At 36.9% G+C, this 27,639-nt stretch overlaps 1 protein-coding gene and 1 long non-coding RNA gene across 5 annotated transcripts in view; one reads left to right on the plus strand and one right to left on the minus strand.

Annotated features, from left to right (window-relative positions):
* LOC122530789 overlaps positions 1-1,251 on the plus strand; it is an 8,078-nt gene extending 6,827 nt beyond the window's left edge. The window contains exon 2 of the long non-coding RNA XR_006307099.1: positions 1,115-1,251. This is a non-coding gene — a long non-coding RNA (uncharacterized LOC122530789). The remainder of the gene's footprint in view (positions 1-1,114) is intronic.
* Positions 1,225-27,100, minus strand: LOC122530786 (ceramide kinase). Of its 4 annotated transcripts, XM_043658086.1 has the most exons (9): positions 26,748-27,099; positions 13,241-13,492; positions 6,890-7,083; positions 6,213-6,588; positions 3,141-3,293; positions 2,864-3,060; positions 2,491-2,660; positions 1,752-1,836; positions 1,225-1,621 (listed from the first exon to the last, which is right to left on the minus strand). In XM_043658086.1, the coding sequence occupies exons 1-8, from the start codon at positions 26,905-26,907 to the stop codon at positions 1,761-1,763; spliced, it is 1,578 nt and encodes a 525-aa protein (XP_043514021.1). In that variant the 5' UTR covers positions 26,908-27,099; the 3' UTR covers positions 1,225-1,621; positions 1,752-1,760. The 4 variants fall into 4 exon arrangements, with proteins under 4 accessions (XP_043514021.1, XP_043514023.1, XP_043514020.1 ...); XM_043658088.1 differs by having other exon boundaries at positions 1,225-1,836; positions 13,241-13,488; positions 26,748-27,100; XM_043658085.1 differs by having other exon boundaries at positions 1,225-1,836.
* Positions 27,101-27,639: the final 539 nt, after the last annotated feature.

Below are 27,639 nucleotides of genomic sequence, written 5' to 3' on the forward strand. Positions count from 1 at the left end.
CAGAAAACGAATGTATGATCACATATGGAACCAATGTAATGAAAATTGGAGGTACTACCACCCCAACCAAAATTATAACAGTTAATTATAGTCTAAACTTTTCACTCAGTACCGACGACATGAATTTACTGCATGACCTGCTACCAATGGTACCAAGAGTAACTCCAAATTTCAACAACTACGTCAACTCATTAGACCAAATGAACAATCAATTGATAAACTTGCGACACCAAAGAAGAATCTTATCAAGCACCGAAATGGCACTCGACATATTAAAATACTTAGGGTACATATCATTAGGTACTAATAACACTGTATACCGTGCGTGAAATAGGATTCTTTAACCTGTTAAAACAATTCTAACCTAAAAACGTTTGTATCCAAAAATTTGCTGCAACGAAACCTCTGTATCAAACAATGCGCAACTACTAGCTCAACCCCATCGGCCCCAGAACATAAAAGCCATACCACAGATACTTCTACTACAAATAGAAGACTACACCAAGGAGCCACGACACTTTCCCATAGATCGAATGACATCATACTCCGACCTAAACAAGATAAAAATCCCAAAGAGGGTGTAATGAGGCCCTTATCATCTCCACTTCCGGCTAGCGACAAGATAACAATAACCAGCTAGGAATACAACCAATGTCGATTGTAATAAGATCCGGTCAGCAACCAGATAACAATAAATGGAATGCGACCCCCCACATCGGTACCGAACACTGTATAAATACCCGTCACTCTTGAATAAAGGCAGATCGGTGTTGCACGCTAATTAGTACGCTATCATTATTCCGTCGAAACCTCTCCCGAGAAATTTAATTCGCATATATGTTTACTATGGTAGATTGCGACCTGTTGCTCTGTCTCGTATACAATTCGTATCGTTTCACCGAAACCTTAGCATTGGAATACCATGGTCTTCATTTGCGAGGATAAGATTAAATTCCTGTGATATTATCTTGCTAATACGATACGCAACTAACCATCACCGTTTCTTATCGAGACCTCGATAACATTAGCTTAGTCGCGTAATCTATCGCGTGACAGTAATAACGTCGACGTTTGGGGGGGGGGGGGGGGAAGGCCGGAAAATGCCGACCGTCAGTTATACAAAATTCTGTAAGTACGTACGTCCTTATCGACTGAGCCGCCTATGGTAAAGACGATTCCACGATGGAATGTGTAATTCGACGATTACCGATTACAATTGAAGAGTAAGAAGGGGAAACCAAAAAAAAAGGGGGCGGGGGAAGAAAACATCGATGTGCAAACGTAGGGATCCCCGCGTACTTCGAGTCCTCGACGAACGTTCGACGAGCGATTCTCAATGCTTTTCAGAGTTTGTGTTCGAAGAAATATCGAACAGATTCGCGGTCAGACGTTTCGAGCGACGACGATATCTTGCGAATTGCAGCGTCCACGGGTCATCAATTTTTTAACAAATGTCCTCGTTTGCCTCTGGTTCCAAATCAGCCGGAGTTCGAAGTATAAATTTAATAAAATAACGCCTTTCGACATTTGATTTCTTTTTTTTTCCAATGACTTTTCGTGGTGGTGTGGAACGAAGATGACGAAGGTAACGAAGCAGAGATATCGTCGTCGCGCGGAACAGCTGCTCGCGGTTGTGTAATCACGATAATGATTACGTTAGGGCAAGTCGAAGGAACTATGCGATTCGTGTGTCCCGCGGCGTTCATCGTTTTCTTGTTTCCCAAGCATCGGTGAGACAGGATCGGTGACACCACTGGCCACTAACAGAAGCAGGTCCGGTCATGGACTGGTTCTTGGGCTCGTCTCGTGAATACGTTCACTAGTTGGCAGTGTACTCTGTCGACAAATCGTCGCGTTTGAATCTTAGTTAGGAATAAAATGTCGACGAGATGTCATAAATGTTATAATATAACAATACATAACACATATAATATAAATCATATAATATAAGAAAAGGATGATGAAAAATTATGTACAAAGTCATGAAACAGAAAGTGAGCATGAACTATTAATAACTGTCTAACTAAACCAAAGAAATAACTGGCAGAGTGAAATATGGTAAAAATATGCAATTAAAGAAATGATAACTGACTGAAGAAACATATAATTAATAATATGTGACAAAAAATATAACTAACGGAAAACTAACAAAATAATAACTAACTAGAGCGACTGAAGTATCTATAATAACTAACTAAAGAAATAACTGGCAGAGTGAAATAAAACTCTGAAACTAAAGAAATAATAACTAACTGAAGAAGCACAACTCTAATTAATAATATACAACAAAAACTATAACATATAATAAAATGAATAATATAAATGATATAATTAATAGAAAACTAAAGAAATAATAACTAACTGAAGAAATATATAATTAATAACGTACAACAAAAAATATAATGCACAATAAAATAAATGGAATGTAATAAATGATACAACTAATAGAAATCTAATAACAACTGACTGGACTGCAGGCAGAGTGTTTACCTGATTTTCACGTTGGAGCTGTCGATCACCTCGCCGTCGCAGTTCCACACGCTCAGGCTCGATTTTAGATAGCGATTGCTGATCTCGTTACTGGACTGCATGTGCAGAGTGGGCAGAGCGCGGAACGTAAACTCCCTCGCTCTGTACACCTCGACAAACGGTAGATCGTACTGTGAAAACAAATCGGAAACGAATCAATCAACGATAATCATGCTGTTATCTTATCGGGGGATTCTTTTTTGCTTTTCTCTTCATCGGGAAGGAATTCTAATTCATTTCATCTATACGCGTATATTAACCTTTTGACTACTGTTGGTAGTTAATAAATAAGGATTAATAATAATAATAATAATAATAACAATTGTGCACATACCAGAGTCTTTTGTTTGCTGGACAATCTCAACAACATTCTAATGTTGTTGAGGAACGAGGTATGTCGAACTAGGATCACATCCACGCAACCGTCACCGACGTGACAATGGGGACTAAAGCCCATGGGACTCCTGGAGCAGCCACATGAGAGATTCGCCCCGTTCACCATGAAGAATTTCCCTCTGACGGTCAACCATCCTGAAATGCAAATTCAAGCAGATTATAATAAAGATACAGGGTTCAAGAAATTAGTAAATGATAGTTAACCGGCAACTAACTGGATATTTCCTTGTCTGGAATACTGTTGTGCATATGCTGGAGACATCTGGTGCAATTTTTTATACACCTCGTGCTAGTCGCTGGATGGCAAGGGTCCGACAGAAGGTGAATCTCTCCCTCGTAACCTTTGTTCGCGACGATTTTCTTGAAACCTGAATCAAGGTTACGAATTAATTACACTGATATTTTAACCTTCAATAATTGTTAAAAAATGGCGTAAAAATCGGGTTCTATACAAGAAATTCGGTGGTCTATCCCTTTCATCGTTGCGTCCTTTAAACAGAAAATTAAAATGTTTTTTGTTCAATAAAATCCTGATATTTCGATTTTCGACAATTCCTGAAAGATGGCGCTATCTACCTCTTTCGCTGCCATGTGCTCCTAATACAAAAAGTCATTTTTAACTGTGAACAACGCCTGAAAAATCGGATTCTATGAAATCCATGGTTTATCCCTTTTGCTATCATGTCCTTTCAACACAAAATCGTAAAATTTGTTTAACAAAGCCTTCATTATATTATCGGTAATGTCTGAAAAATGGCGTCGAGTTTTAAAAATTCGGTGTACCATCTCTTTTGCTATCGTGTTCTCCTAATACAAAATCGTTTCAGTTTAATTTAACTATCAATGATGCCTGAAAAATGGCAACGGGTTGTATGAATTCCATGGTTTATCCCTTTTGCTATCATGCTGTCCCTTTCAACGCAAAATCGTAAAATTTGTTTAACAAAGCCTTCATTGTATTATAACTATATCGGTAATGCCTGAAAAATGGCGTCGAGTTTTAAAAATTCGGTGTACTATCTCTTTTGCTATCGTGTTCTCCTAATACAAAATCGTTTCAGTTTAATTTAACTATCAATGATGCCTGAAAAATGGCAACGGGTTGTATGAATTCCATGATTTATCCCTTTTGCTATCATGCTGTCCCTTTCAACGCAAAATCGTAAAATTTGTTTAACAAAGCCTTCACTATATTATAACTATCGGTAATGCCTGAAAAATGGCGTCGAGTTTTAAAAATTCGGTGATCTATCTTTTTCACTGTCATGTTCTCCTAATACAAAATCGTTTCAGTTTAATTTTTTTAGAGAAACCCTAATAGCACTTGAAAAATGATGTCACGTTGTATGAATTCCGAGGTCTATCCCTTTCGCTATCACGTCCTTCAAGAATAAAATTGTTTTCACGAAATTTTGTTAATAAAACCCTGATATTCCAACTTTCGATAATTCCTGAAAGATGGCGTCAAATTCTAAGAACTCGGTGATCTATCTCTTTCGCTATCGTGTTCTCCTAATACAAAATCGGTTTAATTTAACTATCAACGATGCCTGAAAAATGGCATCGAGTTGTATGAATTCCATGGTTTATCCCTTTTGCTATCATGTCCTTTGAACACAAAATCGTAAAAACGTTTTGCTTAACAAAGCCTTCATTATATTATAACTATCGGTTGTGCTTGAAAAATGGCGTCGAGTTTTGAGAATTCTATGATCTATCTCTTTCGTTGTCATGTGCTCCTAATACAAAATTGTTTCAGTTCAATTTTTTTAGAAAAACCCTAATAATGCCTGAAAGATCGGGTCGTATGATTTCAGTGGTCTATCCCTTTCGTAATTTTCTTTTTTTTTTTATATAAAATTCTAATATTTTAATTTTCAAAAATTCCTGAAAAATAGCGTCGAGTTGTGAGAAATCTCCTTTGCTATCATGTTCTCCTGTTATTTTCCCAATTCTGGCAAGAATCCGTTCTGGGAAAGTAGGGAAAGTAGGCATTTACGTATGTTTAATAGATTTATTTCACTCTCACTTGCAACAAATACATTGCTGTATACAATTTATTTACAAATACATAACAAATTCTTATAGTAAACAATATATAACATTATCTTCAAAATCTCCCTCTTTCGGTTTCTCTGCAGAATAAAAGATCAATGTATCTTTTAAGTTAAAACCAATTTTAATAATCACTCGATAATTCTACTCGTAATTCAACTCGATTCTAACAACACCAACCTGGTTAGTAATGCGTCTAAGAACAAAGTTTCATACTCACTACGTACAACCTTAAATTAAACACACAACGGGAAACAGGTACTTACCTGCACGAACAATAGAGTTTACTTACTGCGGTCTCATTCTATTCTTTCACTTTTACCCGCAAGAGTGCGCTCCAGAGTGCGCTTTCAACTAGCGCCATCTTCTGTTACTGCAATTCCCGTCCCCGTATTCGTAAAAATCTCGTCGTACACTTTCGCGATACGTTTCGCCTCGAGACGTGACGTTCCCCGTTCTCTTTATCTCTTTATCTTTTTTTTTTTTTTTTTTTTTTTTTTTTACGTGTTCCCTCGGTGGTTCAGTGATTTGTCACCGGCTCTGTGAAAGAGAGGCGTGCCCTCTCACCAGCCAATACAACAATTTATACAAGAAACGTCGAAGCGAGACACTGACTATACAGTACTCGCACGCGCTCTCTTTCTATGCAGCCTGCACTACCGCGAGAAACTAGATCGAAACTAGTCAGCTTTTTCAACTGAAAGAAACTTGTAAATCTCTTTCTAAGGCCGTACTACTTCCTAACGTTCATACTTTCAAACCTGTACAATGCAAGGTATCTCTATACAAATTTTATTTTTTTCTTTCACTTATTGGCCTCGTTCCAACATCCCCGTCCGACGTTAACTGACAGTTTGCAACCATGGAACACCACCTTCACCACTGAGCTTTCCTACATTATCGTTTTTTCCTCCAACTTTCCCCACCGTGTCAAACGCATACATATATGTAACGAAATTGCTACAAGTAAGAAGGAGCTTTCATCGATCAAATCTTCTAGATTACGATAAATTAGCCCTAATGAATCGCACATTTTAAAAGAGAACAAAACACAGTCTGATTCATTAAAAAAAAAAAAAACATTCAGTCATAAAAATTTCCTTCACCAGACTATGAAACAGGCAAATATAAAGATCCATGGAACTACAAATGCAACGGAACGTACGTATAAGTTATTTTCCAGTGCAAGAGGTTAAGAAAGGATGATTTTTTTTTTTTTTTTTTTTACTTACCCGAGTAATCGTATCTCTGAGGTCCCATCCAGCGAAACTTTTCACTGTCCCGTATCACGTCGCCCAGGTAGCCGTAACTGAGCATGCTGGCGTACAGCCTGAGCAGCCTGCGATCGCTGTGCACGGAGGAGATGTCGAGGCCGGTGTTGTCACCAAAAATGATATGTATCGCCGCTGTTTGCACGTCGGTGGTACCGTGAAGGCTGTACGCCACCGTGTCGGTGCTTCCGCTGGGTATCACACCGATCGGAAGTCTCGGAGTCGGTAGATCCGCCTCCGGGTTGTTCGGGTCGATTTGTCGGTCCCTCGAGGCTCTCAGTACCAGGCCGTTGATCACTTCCGCGAGAGTGCCGTCTCCGCCGATGCACACTACCGCCTAGACAGCAGAGAGAGAGAGAGAGAGAGAGAGTTGAAAGGTGAGATGAAAATAAAAAAGTGTCTTTTGTAAAAAAAAAATTCCGTAGATTTCTAGTTTACCGGCTTTTGATGTTCTCCGTTTTTTTTTTTAAATGAAATTTCTATATCTGGTATATTTGTCAGTGTGGAAGATTGGAGATGAAGGAAATACAAAAATGCAAAAAAATTAGGAGTAGCCGGTAAAGTAGAGATTTGCCAAAGATTTATCCAAAAATGAGACTGCAGAAAGCTCAAAGAACGAAACAGAGGATGAAACTTGCATGAAAGTCGCTCAAATCAGCGGTCAGCAGGGTGTCACGAGCGTGGCCAATCCTCTCCGTAACTAGCATCTTCGTATCGATGCCAGCGATGGTCATCAGAGGCTGCACGTCCTTCTCCCAGATCTTCAATCCCTTCTTCTTACCTCCAAACGGATTGACGAACAACAAAATCTTTCTAGGACGATGGGCCAACCCTGCGAATCGATAATTTGGAATTCTCAATACGCTGAACGCCACGTGTGTCGGGCGTCGACATAAAACGGATGAAACTGATGGTGTCCTGATGTTGGGAATGAAAATTTTAATATAATTCTTTAAGATAATTCATTAAACAATTGATTCTTCTTTCTAGCAACTAGAGAATCTAAGGAGAATGTCTGAAAGTTTTGGAAGTTAACTGAATTTAGTTGTTCACGGTGGACAAGGATAGCCTTTTCTGAAGAAACGCAACGCAGCAAACAGGGAACAGGATCAATACCGTCTCTCACTGTCGACGACAGGATACACAAAAGAAAGATCAGGTTACACGCGCGGCGACAAGTCGCTTTGTTGTTCTTTCGTTTCACTTCCACGTTTCCTCCTGAGAGAGCGTAATTCGTCGGTGGCGTTTTGATTGATAGAAAGACCGATAAGTTTGTATACATAGTGATATAGATGGATATATTACGGATATAGATGTATATCCACTCGACGATCAGTTATCATTTAACCCTCGATACTTTATTCTATAATACCTGCGCAAGTGTTCCGCTAGTACATTGTTCACAAAAATTAGGGGATATTTCAAAGTGAAAATGATTAAAAAAAGAAGCATTTGATTTTGCTTCTCTGCTTTGCTTTTCTTGCTTTCTAATGTTCTTGTTTAATAAAAAAAATCAAATGCTTCTTCTAAAACCATTTTTCTTGTTTGTTTTCGTATTTGAAAAAGAAGGTAAGTTACGTATAATGTGTAATTAAAGAGAATTAATTTGTGTAATGTGAAGAGTTTCAAACATTCTTATCCTTTAAATTATAATTTACTAGCATTGTACCAAAAACTAATGTCATAGCGTGTCAATATAGTGTTTGAACGTTATGGTTACATTTCTATAATGAAACATTGTCGTGTCATTAAAAATAAAACAAGTGAGTTATCTCTCGGATCAGATGGCCTGGTATTTTAAGAGAGAATTGACATGAAATTGTGTATAATAGTAAATATTTTTCCAGAGAATATATAAAAGAAAATCAACAATAGAGGATTACAGACAAATAAAGGGTTTTAGTCTTTTCCAAAAGATGTCATTTCTTTTGTTTTGTAAATCTACAATTATCTTTTAATTTTCTGCTTGTAACATTATAAATTTATATGTATATCTGCTCCCATATTTTTTTAATATATTTCCTAGATATTTCATATATTGTTAGATTTTATTATATTTAAGATATAATATCCTTTGAAAAAAACAAGCCATCATTCTCCAGAAATGTACACTATACATAGAATAGACTTATTCTATATATAGTTTGTTATATCTACTAGTATCGTTTACTAATTTACAATAGATTAAACAATAATCGTGGGTTAACGTTTCGCTTTGCTTACGTTTATAACGATACTATCTTCCTTTATGCAACAAAGCAAAGATGTCAGCGTGGATTGAAAAGTTTCTCACGTTCGGCAAACCTTTTCTAGTTCACCTGTTCTACTGACAATGAGTAGGGCACAGACCAAGTGACCCACGATGAAAGTATACCAGTGAACTTTTACAATTTCTTCCTAATTATCCATTCGTGACACGTTCGCGTGTTTTCCTCAAAAATACAGTCAAATGTAACAAATTCGAAATAAATTGATAATTTTCTACCGCCGGTTTGTACCGTGTGCGCGAAGATCTTGAAAAATCGCCAACCATAAGTCGTTGCTCGCGTTAGAAACCGGTTTCTCCGGAGTAAGTACAAAGTATATTAGTCTTGTTATTATCTTTCCTGAAAGCCTTGGACTTTGAACGAAGTGACGTCAGAAAATAAAATCTTGGAGAATAAAAATCTCGACTCTCATGATCGTCTGTTTCTTCGACACGATTGTTTTTCAACCACTTGCGCTGGCAACTGATTGCGAACCATAACGAGCGGCCAAACCGTATACAATAATTCGTCTCTTTCTTTTTGAATCTGTCGGAATGACATCACTGGATAGAAATGATTGAGAAGTAACAGATTTATTATTCGTTTTGCCCGTGTATTCGGTTACACTTAAGTATATATTTAAAAAACTGCGAGAAAATATTGCAATCTTGGGACAAAAAATTCTCGACGTTCGAAGCAAGTGGTTTAGGTTAGGTTAGGTTTGGCAGCGTGACAACTGATCCGCGAGAGAACCAACTTTCTACAATTCGAGAAAAAAGATACAAGATACAATACTTAACCAGAAACCCATACCGAAATACGATGATCCGATAAACTCGAACTCTTTCGTCGAACCTCGACTCGAGCGAAGATACCAGCAAATTAAGAAATTCTGAAAATACGTTCCGAGATCGACCTCCTCGTACAAACTTGGAAACTTTTCGCCTACTCCGCGATTATCCAAAAACTTGGATCGAGAGATAAACTCGAGGTAAACCCGAAACGTTATCGGCCATTAGCTATAAATCGAGTGTGAACTCCTCGGTGTCGCGTCGAGGCTAAAATTAGCAAACAGCTGAGACACTTATTTCGAGCATCGTTTATTAATAACTGAAAACACCATGAGAAATAACCCTGCGCTCCGTGCGTCAATCGCTCTTGAAATATGCAACCGGGGCAAAGAAGCAAGGGCCGACGAAGTCTGCGAAAGAGCCCTGTTTATTCAGCCCGGGGAAATTGCACGCGCGCCATCCTCCAGCTTCTTTATGCGCTGAATGAGCATGACGCAAAAGCCTGGAGGGGGACGTAGATACGCGCAAGAAGGGCAAAATATATGTACATCGGTAGGTGGGCGCGAGAAACTACAGTTTCGCAAGGTAAAATGTCGTTTTCTCCCCCCGCGAGGTGTCATGGCGTGCTGGTCGATAGAACGCCACCGGCTTACTGCGGTTTCTCTTCCTGTTCACTTTCTGCCTGTAGAAACGCGGCCTAAACCCAACTTCAACGCCTGGCCCCGCCCCCTTTGAGCAGTTCGAGTCGAGCTCGAGTTTTCCCGCGTTTTCCCCGCGCTTTGACTCCCTTCGGGGCTTCGACGGTTATTTCGACGCTGAAATTTATATATAACCTAAAATGACCAATTCATAATTTTTGTTAGAAATCCTACGAACATGTTTTTGGAAGTTTTAAATGATTTTTCGAAAAATATGTAAATAAAGGCGTGTGTAATTTATTTTTATATTGCATTAGAAAGCTTTCCCCTTTAGTTTTTTTTTTTTTTTTTTTTTTTTTTTACTTTGATGTATCTGATGGAAATTTTACGCTTCAGTCATTGATAGTTCTGGTGATAAAATCTCGAATCCCTCGACTTTTAAAATGGGAGATCTTTGGACTTTTGTGTAGACTCGAACTCTAGATTAGATTTCTTCGAGAGTCTTCGATGCTTCTTGAATTTCCTTTATTTCCGAGCTTAAAATTAATTTAAACCTAAAATGACAAACTCATAACTTTTGTTGGAAATTTTATGAACGTAAAATAACGTATTTTTAAATATTTAATGAATTTTCCGAAAAATATGTAAATAAAAAGGCGTGTGTAATTACAAAGCTTTTCCCTTTTTTTCACTTTATTTTAATGTATCTGATGGAAATTTTATGCTTCCAGTCGTTGGTTCAGTTCTGGTGTTGAAACTCGAATCCCTCGACTTTTAAAATGAGAGATCTTTAGATTTTTGTATAGACACGAATTCCAGACTAGAATCTCCTTGAGAGTCTTTTTGATACTTCTCAAATTTCCTTTACTTTCGAATTACTTAAAATTCTCCAATTCTTTTACATTTGTAGAAAAAACGTAGAGGATATCGGAAAAGTTTTCTAGATAAATAAACATAAATAAACAGAGATCGCTCAACTTTGTGAAGTGGGATATCGTGCTTTTAGTGAAAAATTACACAAAAAAAAAAAGAAAACACAAAAAAGCGAGAAGAAAGGACAAAAAAGTCACGACGAAAAATAGAAAGAAGATAAATTTCAGTCGTCTTTAACGGTTAGCAGTTACCGCTATTTTTAATCCGTTTTACAATCCGACTTCTGCTGCTCGATGACCGATCTTCCCTCACGTCTACAAAAGATCAAAGTTTGCCGATTTTTATCTTTCTTCTGTGTTTTTCTTTTTTTTTTCTTTTTTTTTATTCTCTGCAGACTGGCGAAAGAACGTGCCTTAATTACGCAGCCTTGATCCGTAACCGGCGACCCAGTTCCACCGTGCGCCGCGTTTATAATCCTTTCTACTCGCAACGCCGGGGAAACGCAACGCCGGTTTACGAGAACAAATTTTTCCAATGGAAACGTGTTCGAACGTCAGGTCCGAACCTAACACACGTTCGTGAATTATTTCGTGAGAATTGTTCCCCGCCGCGAAGATTAATCGTTAAGGAATAACGTTCTTAAGCAACAGGGGTGGCTCGACCGATCGATACCCGTTCAATTATTTAAACGACCAGCGCTCGAATCGAAAATGAAATGTGTAATGTGATAGCGCATGCGAGCTGCAGCACGAGATTCAACTTTCACCTACTTTTCCTCCGTTTCGTGTTTTCGCGCACGATATTATTAGCGCCGATCGATCGATTTACAGCGCAGCTTGAGGTTGTTCCCTCACTCTCGATTTTTTATTTTTTTTTTTTTTTTTTGGTTTCTTTTTCGATATTTATAGTCGAATAGGCTGCTGTAGAAACAGGGGAGTTTTTTTCAAACGAAATTTCACCACTCTATTCGCCTTCTATTTTAGAAAGAATCGTTCCGACTCGCAGATATATATGAGGCGTCAACGATCCGCAAAATAGTTTCGGTTGTTACTGATACGAGCGAGCAGCCTCTTCAGATTGCGTTGCGTTCTCGAGATGTACAGGGTGTCCAGAAAATTCGGTGTTCAAACCCATTGCCAGTGCATTCGACAGGCACGAGACTAAAATTTCTAGAGTTCCAAGACCAAGAATGACAAGCGACGAGAGCAAAATGGAGGACTAAATGCTTCGTCGAAAAGTCGTAACTTACAAAAACGTTATGTGAAAGTTACAAAAATACGAAATGTTGTTATAAATAATTTTTAATATTTTTTTAATATTTTTCAATATTGTTTCAATATTTTGATATTATTTTAATATTTTTCAATATTGCTTCAATATTTTAATGTTTTTTAATATTTTTCGATATTGTTTCAATATTTTAATATTTTTCAATATTGTTTCAATATTTTATTATTTTTCAATATTTTCCAATATTGTTTCAATATTTTAATATTTTTTAGTATTTTTCAATATTGCTTCAATATTGTTTTAATATTTTAATATTTTACAATATTGTTTCAATATTTTAATATTTTTCAATATTGTTTCAATATTTTATTATTTTTCAATATTTTCCAATATTGTTTCAATATTTTAATATTTTTTAGTATTTTTCAATATTGCTTCAATATTGTTTTAATATTTTAATATTTTACAATATTGTTTCAATATTTTAATATTTTTCAATATTGTTTCAATATTTTATTATTTTTCAATATTTTCCAATATTGTTTCAATATTTTAATATTTTTTAGTATTTTTCAATATTGTGTCAATATTTTAATATTTTTCAATATTGCTTCAATATTGTTTTAATATTTTAATATTTTTTAATATTTTATAATATTGTTTCAATGTTTTAATATTTTTTAGTATTACTTTAACATTTTAATATTTTTTTAATATTATTTTAATACTTTAATATTGTAATATTTTTTAATATTATTTCAATACTTTAATATTTTAATATTTTTTATTACTATTTTAATATTTTAATATTTCAATATTTATTATTTTATTATTTTTATATTTCAATATTTAAAAATTTATTTATTTAAAAATATGAAGTATTAAAATATAACATATAATAAATATTAAAATATAACATACAATAAATATAATAATAAATGTAATATATAATAAATATAATATATAATATAATTTTTAATATTTTAATATTTTTTAACATTATTATATGATATTAAATGACTTTTAATGATATTAATAAATGCGTCGTTAAAAAGTCGTAACTTACATGAGTCAAGTAAACATTACAAAAATACGACATATATATAGTTATAATAGTATCTATACATAGTTGCAATATGGTAGTTATAATAGTAATGATTTCTAATAAGAAGTTCTCGTTAAAAAGAAGAAGAAACGTATACTTGTCTTACCCATGAGGTAATTCCGGATGGTCTTGACCCAGGATGCGACTTGCCTAGGATCGGTGTGGCTCATGGTCACGCTGTGGTGGCTCCATTTGTTCTTCGGTCCTGGCACAGCGTAGTGGAGAATGAAATTCGTCGGGCAGACGGTTGGCGAGGTGGGCGACGTTGGCGGCTGTTTCTCCTTCACGTTCACCTCCTGTATCCAGTCGTCCCCATAACGAACAGCGAGTACGTCGGTCATCGGCAGCGTCCATCTTGCTGGAAACATTCGGAAATATTCGTTTCGAGTCGAAATTGGAAATTGCCTTTTCTTTTTTTTCTTCTTTTTTTCTTTCTTTGCAAGTTCTTGCAAGACTGCTTACGAAATACACGAAGCGAAAAGAATCGTCATCGTTGATCCCTTTGTGTTATACTTATCGATCGCGAAACGATGCAACCTGCAGATTGCACGATCCACTTTTAACGTCGATAAGAGTAATCTAATCTGTTCTGTTCCTCTCGACCTTGTAGTCACGAGCATAAACGACTAGATTGAAAATTTGAGAGAGACTGAATTCCCATGACTTTTCTTTGTAAACTCGTTCTCGACGAGTCACAGCTGGATAATGGATTAGAATGAAACGAAAGGAACGTGCTCTCGACAGGAACAAAGGTTCACCGTTCTTTAAACTATCGTCTAACGATGACAATGACAACGAAAAACAGTATAGATGCATGTGAACGTGTATACGGTCAATTGTTTCGCAGAATCGATAACGGGGCATAATCTAACTGCACACTGCGCTGCAGTTACGCGACACCTAATTAATCTGAAATCCAATCGAAAACGGACGAAGCCAGCCAGCGGTCAGTCAAACGATAATCTACACGATCACGAAACTGCAAATATGCACCTTTCGTCCGATCGATCGATCGATCGATCTCGAAAAATGAACAAACAAAGAACTTCCAAAGAGCTGTTTACTCTGTTCTCGAGTGGTGGCAAGGTAGTGACGATCAGGCTAGATAATCGGAAGATAATCGAAAGTGCCACGGTGCCTCGATGACAATGACAACGATGATTCTTATTAAATCCGCGATTTCTCTCGCGAGAACATTTGTTTCGAGCAACGAGCTTTTCGATTATACTCGTTCGGCAATATCATCATTCGAGATGTCTGTGGTAAAATTTTTTTGTAAAAATTGGACGTCCAATTTCAAACTTGCTTTCTCTATGCAAAATGTGCTTGATGATGAATTCCACATCTCCTTCGATTTGATGGGAATACGTGTAAAGAGTCTGCGAAATTTTGAACTTCAAGGTCAAGTTTTCTTTTTTTTCTTATCTGTATTATATTCTACTCATCATTAAGGTCAAATTTTTCCAGAGAACCATAGGTCGCAATCTAATAGTTTCCTTTTGAAAAATGGCGAAAAAGTTCTAACAGCGACTTTATGATTTCGGACGCATGGATGTCTGTCTTACATAATTTTCAAATTAGGTTTGAATTATCGTAGTCGTAGCGTCGGTGCGAGTCTAAATAATCAAATGACCAACTGTGAACATTATTCGAAATATAAACGTTATATGTCCACCCGTCTAAAATCATAAAGTCGCTGTTAGAACTCACGCGTGCGCAGTGAAACTTTTTCGCCATTTTGCAAAAGAACTATTAGGTTGCGACCTATGGTTCTTTGGCAAAATTTTACCTTCGTGACGAGCAGAATACAGTGCAAAAGAGAAAGGAAACAATTTTTTTGACCTTGAAATTCGACGTAAAGTCGCTGTTAGAACGCACGCGACCGCAGTGTTCAAAATGGAACGTAGAATAATATTTCCAAGTTTCTTCAAACCACAAAATAGAATACACCGACAATTTATCATTTATATTATATTATACCAAATTATACTAGCTTATATTACATTATATTGAATTATATTAGCTTATATTATGTTATATCAAATTATATTAGTTTCGTGTGTGAAAACCAGGATTTTCTTTCGCGAAACGGCCGAAATGTGACTATCGACGAACGGGACAGGCTGTCGTTCGCAACGACCATGCATATTCTGCATACGTAATCAGCCAGAAAAGCACGACGATGAACTTGAAGCGTACAGATAATGAAGTTACGTAAAAGATAACAGGCGCTGCAATACTGCTACGATGATGCACGAGATAATGGATTGACAAAAGAAAAAAAAAACCTAATCGAAGCTAAACCTAACCCGAACCTAACTTAAACCTAAACGAAGCGTTGCTTGTGAAAAACTTGAAAAAATTCCTCCGTTTAAAAGAAACGCTCGAAGACTGGTAAGATTCATCAGCGATATTTTCGCGAGCGTCGAAATTTCAATAATCTAATCGATCGATCGAAGATTCGAAATTTTCCACGATTCGAAATATCGGTTAAATAATAAATTTATTTCCAATTGAACGATTTATTTGTTACTTTGTGAAAAAGATTCTTTTATTATTTACAAGGATCGTTATTTGTTGTTTGACTTTGACAGAAATAACTGGTTTTTCCAATGTATGATGTCCAAGACTCATACTCATTTATTTCTTATTCTGCTGACTGTTATTTCAAAGATTAATTGTCAATAAATATTGTTTCCTCAAATGATCAATTTTTCAATTTATTATTTTCCCAATGTTATTTCCACAGCTACAAGTTCCCCTAATTGGTGCCGAAGTCCATTATTTGCCGAGTACTAACGAACATTACTTCAAAGATAAATTTACAAATTGTCGTTTGAAATCAATTTTGTTTATTAAACAGTGGTCAACGTTCACTTCTTCCTTTTTTTCTCGTCATCGACGCCAAATGGTCCCACCGCCTGTTAATTTCATCGTCTGCGACGATTTAAGAAATTATCTCCTCGTTATCGCGTCGTTATTCGCACGTTGTATTGATAAAAATACAATTAGACGTGATAATAACTTTCGCGTAGCATGAAACGTTTGCAGGAAGTAGACATTTTCCTGGATTCTTTCGAGGGACGAATAATCCTGATACGTCGACGCTAGGTTAGGTTAGACAAGAAGCGAAGATTTTGTGCAAACTCCCCGAGTTGATAGAATTCGCTCGATTTGATTCGCGATTTAATTCGAAGGCTTCGAAGCCTCTGTAATTCGAATATCAATCAGAATTCCTTGGGATACAAAGTATGAAAGTTGGATCGACGAGAAGTCGGGAGATGCAAAAAACATATTGCAAGATGAGTCTGGTCACGAAAGAACGAAATTTATTTTGCTGATAAAAACACATAAAACAAAACGTGGATTAAACTGATATCGCCAAACAATAATAAGTTTATCTCGAAGGCGGCCGTAAGTAAGACTTTTTCAAAACGTCAGAAAGTCGATGACTAATTACGATTCTAAGTCGGTGATTAATTATAGTAATCTTTGACTCTGACATGGTTAGAGAATTTCTTGCAATATTTGAGAATTGCAATATTTTCTCAGTATTAAGTATATTTAAGTAATACAAAATATAATCATATTATTATATACAATAATATAATAGTAATATATTTAAGCAAAACAAATAATTTATTACTAATTTTAAAATAGTATAATAATAAAATATAAATAATAATAAAATAATTTATTACAAATTTAGTATAATAATGAAATATAAACAATAACAAAATAATTTATTACAAATTTATTACTAATTGTGTACGATTTGGTCACTCGTTATGGTCCGCAATCAGTTGCCAGCGCAACGTGGTTAAAACAGTTTGCAGTCAATAGCTAGTTGAGAACCACTGACAGATGAGCTCGGCTGACAGAAGTCTAGATAAACGTAAAATACACACCCCCGATTTAGCGAATTCGAAATAAATACGGCTCCAATGTCAGAATCTGTCAACCTAGGCAGGCCTACCAGTTTACCCAGCATTTCTAATCTGCTAGCTCTCGTATCGCTCTCGAGTAACGCGGGTCCGGTAAATATAAATCTGCGCTAAAAATATGGCGCACATGGCCTATTCGAACGAGGAGGATCTAGCGAGAGTATCTTGCACTTCTTCCCGCGAGTGCACTCGCATCGATTCGTTCCACTTTCCCGCTCGGCTTATCGCCTCGCATGTTGCCAGTCACCGAACGAAGAACACCTTTTGCTTTTCCTCTTTCTTCTCTCTCTCTCTCTCTCTCTCTTTGCTCTGCACGTTTCGTTCTTTACTCGAATTCACACGCACAGCGAAATTTCGATTCAGAAGAACATTCGAAGCGCAAGCTAAGTGAAAGATCTTACGTCGTGAAATGTTCGTTTGTAATGTTGTTACCTGCAGCTTCTGCAAAGCAATTTATTGTTGAAATCGAAGCACAAAGTTCCAACTTGATGCATTGCTTTCAAACGTCCGTCGCAGGAATGACCTTTAGTTTCATTTCTGCGAGATGAATTTCGAGAAAATTATTGAAGAACTTTAACCTCTTGCCCTGGAATGATCCTCAGCTTTAAGTATATTTAGGTACAACCCAGGCAAAACAAATAATAAATTGATTACTTCTCAGTAATTTCTATCAACGAGTTCAAAAGTACGGTTTGGTCACTCGTTATGGTCCGCAAACGGTGGTTAACAAAGCTGCGTCCACGATCGTGGCCGTGATCAACAGAGCGAGGACGATGTTTTTGGAAAAATCCTGCAGCTAGCAGGAGCCGAATGTCCACCGCACGTGATGATCGGTATTGGAAGCACGGCCGTGTTATTCACGGTCGAACCTTGATTGCAGTCGTCGTACGAGGGGAATCCGTAATTCCGGGCTCGCGCTCGTTCCCAGTTTGCGACGCACTCGTTCGCCCTAAGTTTCTTCAGGTAAATTTAGGCAGCCGTCCGCGGTCGTTCACTCCGCCGAGACTGGTTCCGGAAAGGTCGCTTACTTTTGTGAAAAGTAAACGGCCTTCGCCTCACCTTTTGCGCTAACCACGAGACCACGTGACTACTCCGCTCGCTTCCTGCTCTCTAGAACAAGGCACATCTTCCAATATCTTTCTCGAGATCTCGTCGAATCCTCGAGGTTCCCACGGATCTCAGTTTCACGTGCCCCGAGGTACGAAACGAACCGATCGAGCCATCTCGTTCGAAGAAAAAGAGCAAAACAATTGAACTACTTTCGAAAATAATTCAAGGTCAGGACAAACGCATCACATGCATTAGGAGGGGGGGGGGGGGGTGTGATGGCCGAAAAAAAAAAACAGGCGACCAGCTTGTGGTCGCGCGATTACGTCAATTCCGCGGCTGGTCGAGTGGAAAAAAGAAAAAAAGAGACGTGACACGCAAAGGCTTTTAATTGAAGCGTTTCGCAATAAACGTACAAGCTACCTGCAACCGTGAAACGCGGATTTCGCTCGATTTTACGTAAGCGAGCGTGCAACCATCCCAGCCGACGGAAAGGGGAGAAAATTAATTCTAAATTAACGGTTATTATAATTTGCTGCTGAAAGAATATCGCTCGGTCGATCGTGACTGCGGTCTCGTTGTTAACGTAACACGGAGTGCAAAGTCCTTGGAAATTCTACGAATTGGTCCATTAACGACATACCGAGCGTCTTGCACGCTTCAAATTAAGAAAACTACTCGTAAAGATAAAGTAAAAAATATTCCTATACTTTACATACGTGCACGCATACGTGTTTTTATTTTCACACATTTTTCTAGCACGATTGCGCGACATAATCCTCTCGACTCTCGCGCGAATGTTGTTCCTTCCGTGTGATGAAATATATATATCTACATGTAGACCGAAAAAAAGAATTGGGTAGATTTCTAATTTAGCGACTTTTTTCCAATCTTGGCTATTTCGCTATTTCGCTAGCTTGTAATTTAAAAAAAATAAAAAAACAAAAGGAAGAAGTAACAAGAACTATGCAACCTGTTCGATCTTCGCCGATTGATTTCTCGTTTTAGTGATAGAATGAATATCTCGTTAATAAAACGCTAAACCAAATAGGCAAAATTGAGATTTACATGCAGAATTGGAGAAAGTCGGCAAACTAGAAATTTATCAGAAACGGGTAAAGCACACGCGTTCATGACTGATTTCATTCGGTAGATTGCAAATGTATGCTCAATTATAAATATTGTCTCTTGAATTCCCCAGAGTAAAGTTAATATTCGCATAACCAGGTGAGCAACCTGACACGCTAGAAGCTGAAATATCTTCGAAACGATCAATTAAAATAAAAAGATATTTTAGTTCAAAATTGCCCAATATAAAAGTACCAATGCGTACTGTACTGTAGAGTTAACCTTAAAAATTTCTCGCGACAACCGCAAGAGGCTGAACAACATAACGTGTACTGAACAACGTGTAAAATTCCGCGAGGCGGAGGAAAAGAAGCGATATAGGAAGTCGACGGAAAAAAAGGACGATCGACATCGAAGATATGCCAGAAATGGTATGCGCAGCCACGTCATCAAGATAATTGAAACGTGTTGGCGAAGCGTGGTCGTGACTGGTCGGCGAAAAGCACGCGAATCAATACAACCCAAAAGAAATCCGCAGACCGGGTAAAACGGGGTCGGGCCGATTTTTTTCTTTTCGTTTCCTTTGATTTCTCGACCATCAAAGTGGAAAGGCACTTTGACCAGTCATGAGAAACATAAATGCAGCCGCATAAATTACGCCGAGGACGCGTGGAGTACATACACGCTGCGATACCACAGTGCAACCTGCGAGTTTTCCTTTCGCGTTTACGTAACACGCTCTATTGTCGATAATTGCATTTCACCGATCGCGAAATCGGTGGTCACACAATAGAAATCTGCAGCTCGGAGGAGAAGTCGAGAGTCCGCAACCGGCAGGTAAAAATAAGCGAAGAAGACAGAGATATGGATCTAATCGACACTGGTGACGAAAAGAAACGAAGTGGAGATCGGACCAGATTTTTTTTCTAAATAATAAATTATATTTATTATTTTTTATTGTATTTTTTAAAATATATTTCAAAATAATAAATTATACAAAAAATAAATTGGGTTTGTTTAGTTTATTCCCAGTAGTGTTATCTGACTAAAAAACATAACCTCACAATTTCTTTATGTCTACTAACACGAAACGCATGATGATACAATAAGTAGACAAAAAACAATCATCAAACTCTTACTTTAAAATAATGATCATTTCAACTAAGAAACATAACCTCACAAATTCCTTACTTCTACTGAATGACATAATAATACAAGTTCTACCGAAAGATATAATAATACAAGTAGACAAAAAGCATAAAACTCTTACTTTAAAATAATAATCTTTTCAATTAAGAAACATAACCTCAAATTCTTTATTTCTGCTGTATGATATAATAACACAAGTTCTACCGAAAGATATAATAATACAAGTAGACAAAAAGCATCAAACTCTTATTTTAAAATAATAATCATTTCAACTAAGAAACATAACCTCACAAATTCCTTACTTCTACTGAATGACATAGTAATACAAGTTCTACCGAAAGATATAATACAAGTAGACAAAAAGCATCAAACTCTTATTTTAAAATAATAATCATAAGAGATATAACCTCACAAATTCTTTATTTCTACTGACACGAAAGACATAATATTAATACAAGTATACAAAAATCAAGCATCAAACTATATTCAATTATCAGCGAACAACCATGGTTATCATGGTAGCATCACTAACAATGGCGGGAAATTCTATCTCGAAAACGAGAAATGGCGGAAATTCTGCATCTGGAAAACGAGATAATTGCAGCGTAAAGCAACGTTTCAATGTTTATCTCACACAGTGGCCAGATCTGATGGAAGTATCGGAGAGTGGTTGCGTAACTGTAGGAACGACGTCAACCGTATTGTGATTATAGCAATTAAAATCCGATTAACGACCAAGGATCGAGATCACGTGGATTATCCATGTTTCTTTTGCCCCGCAGAGACGTAATTTGTCGAAAAATTGTCAAACGAATTGTCGAGTTGGTTCGAGCACACTTTCACTGTTTTTCAACGACGACGCAGGTTGTTGATCCAGCCTCGGAAGCGAAACGTTCCGAAAGCCACCGTCGGGACGAAGATGGGAAAAGCGAAACGGTGAAACCGGTCCGGTTCTGACCGAGGGGAATGCGGTTTGACCTTAACGGATTGGATAACGCGGATCGAACCGAGATGAAACGTGTTTGCATCAATTTGGTGCACCACGTGACAAATCGAGTCTGAAACTTCGAAGCTTTGTTCGATTAGGGAACGATTGATATCGATATCCCTAACAGTTGATTTCAGTTAGAACTACTGCGAGTCGCGAAATATTTACAACTTCACGAGCTCAACACTTACGAACGAATAACTATATTAAATGAAATTTGAAAGTTGAAAAAAAAATTATACATACATACAGAAAATTACCCATATGAAAATAACCAGGTAATTTTCTCTCAAACTATTCGCTGTAGAGGAAAATATTTCAAACGAAACTTACGTTGCTTCGAGGGGGCATTTTATGGTGGCCAAACAAATCTGACTACTGAAGCACGGAGTCCTGTGCCGGAGTCATTTCTGACCTGCACGGACATTCCACTAACACATATTTAGATCGCCCGAGCGACTCACCGATGCTGTACCAACCAAACATAGTGATGGTCGCTGGAGACCGAGATCCTCACCGATATTGTACCAACACAGTGACAGACAACCCGACTCGTATAGGAACACGTAGTAGCATCTAGGAACAAATAATAATCACATGAATAATAAAGTTATATTTATTTATATTTATACATTGACGAGAGACAATCGCTGTATTCTTGCTAGGTCCAACACGTTGCCAATTACGTCCGAATTCCTGGTTTTCTGGAACTACATTATCCACAGTCTCTGATATATTGTCTTCTTGCATTTCGACTTCGGAATCTTGCGTTTGGGGAATCAGCGTCACTATTTGATACACTTCCGTTGTCTGACGATTGTTCACCGTCAGGAACGTCTTGCGGATATTGAGCGAGAGAAGACAAAGAAATATTACTCGTTGGCAATGAGGACATTGCGTCGACAAATGGAAACAAATGGAAACAACGGAAAAAAGTAATAAAAAAGAACAAAAACAATAATTGCTTCGATTTTGCTGCACACGTGTTTCCTCCTCAGAGCGTTACCAAAAAACTGATTCCTTTGTCTTCAGTCTTCATCACTTTGGCGGACAAGTGTTAGCCACTTGGCGTTCGTGTGTGTTAGTGCGATCAGGTTTCAGCTACTAAAAAACAAGCAGCCCCCATCACTGTATGCGTTGTTGCGTTCAAGTAGCTCTCAATACGGGTCAAAAATGACACCGGCACAGTACGCGGAGGGTTACGTGCTCGTGCTCCCGAGATTTCAAGGTGACTTTTGTCTTTTTAAAATGGAAATATACATTTTTAAGTTCACAGTCTTGTAGCTGACATCAACACGAATTGGTGTTTCAAGGTCATTCATAACTTAGTAAATAAGATTAAAATAAAAAGTTTTGCCTGAACTGCTACCTAACTCATTCTGTCTTATTATGTTCACTAGCAGCAGATGATGCAAAGCAAAACACATGCATTGATGACTGAAGACGATAACGTTACTCATCTCATCTCGAATTCCACACAAAGTATACAAAACTACGGCACTACGAGAAAAGAAACTCATGAAACAATATATTCGAAACGTGTTGTCGAACCACTCGGCGTAGGATCCATAGGGAACGGGTTAAATTTCGAAGCTCATCGAGAAACAAGAAGGAATCGAACGAAAAATGCGGACAGATTAATAGTCGTATACAAATGGGAATCGCTGTGTAGCATCCACGGACGCGGAATACTAAATGGAAAAAAAACACTACAAAGAAGAATAGTAATTTATTCCATCTTCGATGTCCTCGGAGTGGTCTATACTTCACGCTTCGACTCGACTATTTCTCACGGACTTCTATGCGTCAATTATGTGTTGGAAAATGACAAGAATATGAAAGCACACCCGATGAAAAATTATCAATATTTTCAAAACTGTTTAAACTTCGTCATTCTATCAACCTTGAATCCTTTTTTTTTTTTCAAAATTCACAATTACTCGTGTGATTTAATTTTCGTGAAATTGATCGTCAAAATTAAATGAATTCAAAAAATCCTAATCCTAAGGTTAAGGTTTGGAGGTCAACAAAAATAAAAAAAAAAAGAAAGAAAGAAAAGAAAAGAAAGAGGAAAGAGAAACAAATCTCATAAGTGGAGATGATTCACAGTTGTCCAAGGAAAGTTCAAGGTTGGATCGTGAGACGAGAGGCAAGGAAGGCCCCTCGAGATTCGCACGGCTCTTTCTTTAATATTCAACGTCCGCAACGAACACAAGGAAACGGAATCACACGCGGGCGCGAGACTGAAGGACACGCCATCGTTTTTACCGATGCGTCGCTGCTGTTTTGCCGATCGTCGAAAATCTATCGATATTCCGTACCAGTCCTTCGGGTTGACCCTTCGCGAGGCTACGCGAAGGCTTGAAAGTTTTTTAAAATCGAAACTAGTCCGAGACTATCGAGAGAGCGAACGAAGCGATTTTTTTCGTGTTTTCGATGTTGATTAAATTCTGTGTTTAAATATACTTAATAACACGAGAACGACCGACGATTTTGACCACCTCTTGCGCTATAATCTGGACTAAAATTGCAATATTTTCTCAGTTTTGAATATATTGAGATATAATAAATTTATTACTTCTTAGTAATTTCTACCCAGCGATATATGAATTCAAAGAAGAATCGTTGTATACGGTTCGGTCACTCGTTATGGTCCGCAATCAGTTGCCAGCGCGAGTGGTTAACCTCTTATAAGTACAACCCAGGCAAAACAAATAATAAATTTATTACTTCTCAATAATTTCTATCCAGTGACATCATACCTACGAAAAAGAAATCGATGAATTATTGTATACGGTTCGGTCACTCGTTATGGTCCACAATCAGTTGCCAGCGCGAGAAGTTAACCTCTTGCGTTGGAATGACGTGCACGCACGTCGAGAATATCTGGCCCAAAATTGCAATATTTTCTCAGTTTTAAATATATTAAGATATAATCCACGCATAAACAAATAATAAATTTATTATATATATTCTTAATAATATTAATATATTCTTAGTAATTTCTACCCAGTGATATACCGATAAATTCGAAAAAGAAGACGAATTGTTATATACGGTTTGGTCACTCGTTATGGTCCGCGAACCAGTTACTAGCGCAAGAGGTTAACCTTAGGATCGAGACGGAACAGTATCTACTGTTTCAACGTTACCGCTAATGGTCCCTCGTTTATCGATGTTTAAAAATCAGAATGAAAACTTCGTTGTCACGTGATCGACGAACCTACTGTACCTGTCGATCACGTGATTTTCTTGATTTAACCAAACGAGCAACAATTAACTCTATTTATAGTTTCGAACGGCCCACGATCGAATTTTCGATTGATCGTTGGCAATTTCGTGTGGTTCCGGTGTTCTAACTTCTCGAATTAAATCGAAATTCAATACCCTGGCATTAATGCAGATTTATCGACTAAGTTTGAATAAAGAGAAAAGAATTGTGCCGATTTTTTCCCATAATAGCACAGAAATACAAAAATAATAGATAATGATAAAAATAATACAAAATAACAAGCAAAAAGAAATAAAACAATAAAAAAAGAAGACTCAATTAATGAAATATTCACTAGAAAATATCAATTGATTTCGATCATTGAATATTTTATGGCGATGATTGTCTCTTTCTTGCAGTTAAAAGAAAGTTTCTGAAATTTTCAATAATAGCCGCAAGAGAGTTATTATGAATGAAATCACCGGTAAATTACAAACGTTAAAATCGCGAAACGCGGAGGAAAAAAAACTGCGAGTTACTCCTCGTTTCTTGTCATTCTATCGTTCTACAGGATGGTCTACTAGGAAAGTCACTTCTCACTAAAATAAATCATAAAAGTACGCTAATTTAGGTACATGCTTGAACTTAATTTAAATTTAATTTAAAATTAATAAAATTTATTCCTGTATTTTTATTTTTGTATGTTTTATTAAAAAAAGAAAAAGAAAATAGGTGGGAAGAAAGTTTTGGCACATCCTGTAGACACGCGCGCCGCCTATCGAAATCATCCAATCACATACCAATCTGAATTTCAGGGAAATAAGTTTCTTAGCGGAGGACAGTTTCGAATAACGCGCGCCTTAGCTTTTCGATAATTTCGACTGCGATACTCGAACGAACGACTTGATGCAAAAATACAAATGTCTATCACTTGACTGAGAATATTATTCAAGAATAAGAATCGTGAAAATAACTAAAACACACTCCAACAACGATTTCGATGGGCAAGTATTTTCTAATTCAATTTTCGTTGAAAAAAATTTCAAATTAATTATATAGTTATGTTTTGCATAACTGTATTTTTATATTACACAATTATATAATAATATATATTTTACAATATATTACTATTATTATTATATATTGTATTTATATTATATAGCTATATTGTAATTATAAAGTTACTTCACAGTCTTTTTTAATTTGTTTCGTTGTAAGTGTCTTCGAGTGTTAAGTAATTTATTTCATATTTGGAGAACGGGCTTAATTATTTCTAGGCTACGATGAATACAGAATAAATGCATTTGCTGTAAAACCGAAATGAATTATAATGAAATGTCAAAATTTTCCAGTCCTTTTTAAATCATATTTTATTTATAATTAAATATTTAATTTAATAAAATATTTAATTTATATTTATATAAATATAAATAATTTATATTTTTTATAATTTATAATATATATTTTTCCATAATTTATATTTTTATAATATATTCTTCTATAATTTATATTTTTTACTAAAAAATTGTATTATTCATATGTAATTGCAATTGACATCAGTTTTTCTTTTTCTATTCCAAAGCATCCTAAAACGCGTTAAAATTATGAATATATATCTTTTCGTTTCACTCAAATTTCACTTTTACAAGCAAATGCAAATTTTACTATACTCGTTATCAAAGAAAAGAAAGACATTTTTCCGTGACGAGTATACTCGACGTAAACATCTCGAGAGGGTTAATATTTGTACAGAGGAACACGTACATAGGGAAAACTGACTGTGACTGTGAGTCCTGCGCACGGTACCGCGACAACAACGCGACGTTAAAGCGGAGGCAACAAGATCGTGTCCTAGTAGCGTGTCTGTCGCTCTATTGTCTCCACTTTGTAAAGTCATCAGACAATAATCATTAATGCAGCACAGATGCGTGCATCATCGTACGATCTCATGTCCTTACGAATGTAACTGAAGAAATATAATTAAGTACTAAAGATGTAATTAAATGCAACGTGCAAACACACAACAGAGATTTGCGTTTTACATCTGCTGAATATTACGAATGTGTCTGCCTTGTGTTTCGCATACACATACACTCGCGAAACTCGTCGCGTCCTTTTCGATGCGTTTTCAGAAAAAAAAAAAAACCATTCGATCGATCAATGACAAAAACGCTCTCGCACCTCGAAAAATCTTGATTATACTTACTGTACGGGGGCTTCTCCGTTTCCCAGATGAGAGTGCCACGATGAAAGTAAACTCTGCATCGTTTCTTCTTCACCACGAACGTGTTCAGGAGCACAGTCCTGGAGGACTGGTCCGTGATCTCCTGCATCATACCGACCGCTGATTTTGCCTGCTTTTCCATGAGAGTTCGTTCAACGGTAGCACCGCAGCAGATTCATTTCCATGCCGATTGATCAAGCGACACGCGAACGACGATCGACGCGGAAATCGGGAACGACTTCGAACTCGCGAATGGAACACGGACGCAAAAAAACACTTCACAACCTCGCTCGCTCGTTAGCTGGAGAACGACTGCGGCACACGATCGACTCAACGAGATTCGTGTCAGGTCGTAGGCACTCGGCTTTCCCGACCACTGGCGTCACCGGCCAGCCGTTGCTCTAATTATGAAAATAAAACTCCCTCGATTTTATCCATCTTCTTCCGACCGTGTAAAAAGTACGATGTTATCTTCTCACCTGAAGTGGGAGAAGAAGTAGAAAGATAAAATGGGAAATAAATCTATTGTTTCAATGGATTTCCGTGTCTGTTCAATTAGTAAATTGAAAAATCTATAAAAGTTTGCCGCGCCCTCTACGCGATGTATTCAAAAACTGTCTGTGACGTTGGCCGCAGTCGATAAAGAAGATGTCACTATCAAAGTTACTGATGCAGTGATCATGATGATAATTAAATTTACATCATTATACTACAAATATAAATAAGAAGAACTACGTAACTTTATAAATTATGATAAATGATATTTAAATAACAATAATATATTAGATAAAGTATACAGCACACAAATCGATAACTGTTTTCTCCGAATGTTACTTAAGGAATGAATAACAAATTATAAAATGGGGTCTATATA

This window comes from Frieseomelitta varia, unplaced genomic scaffold (genome assembly GCF_011392965.1).
Source record: "Frieseomelitta varia isolate USP_RPSP 00005682 unplaced genomic scaffold, Fvar_1.2 scaffold_353, whole genome shotgun sequence".
Lineage (NCBI taxonomy): Eukaryota > Metazoa > Arthropoda > Insecta > Hymenoptera > Apidae > Frieseomelitta > Frieseomelitta varia.

Coding starts and splice junctions, on each gene's coding strand:
- LOC122530786 (XM_043658086.1), bottom strand. CDS start 26,907: ATGGAAAAGCAGGCAAAATCAGCGGTCGGTATGATGCAGGAGATCACG. Junction 3,294..6,212: donor TCAGAGATACGATTACTCGG/GTAAGTAAAAAA, acceptor ACCTTGATTCAG/GTTTCAAGAAAATCGTCGCG. Junction 2,661..2,863: donor CCAGCAAACAAAAGACTCTG/GTATGTGCACAA, acceptor TTGTTTTCACAG/TACGATCTACCGTTTGTCGA.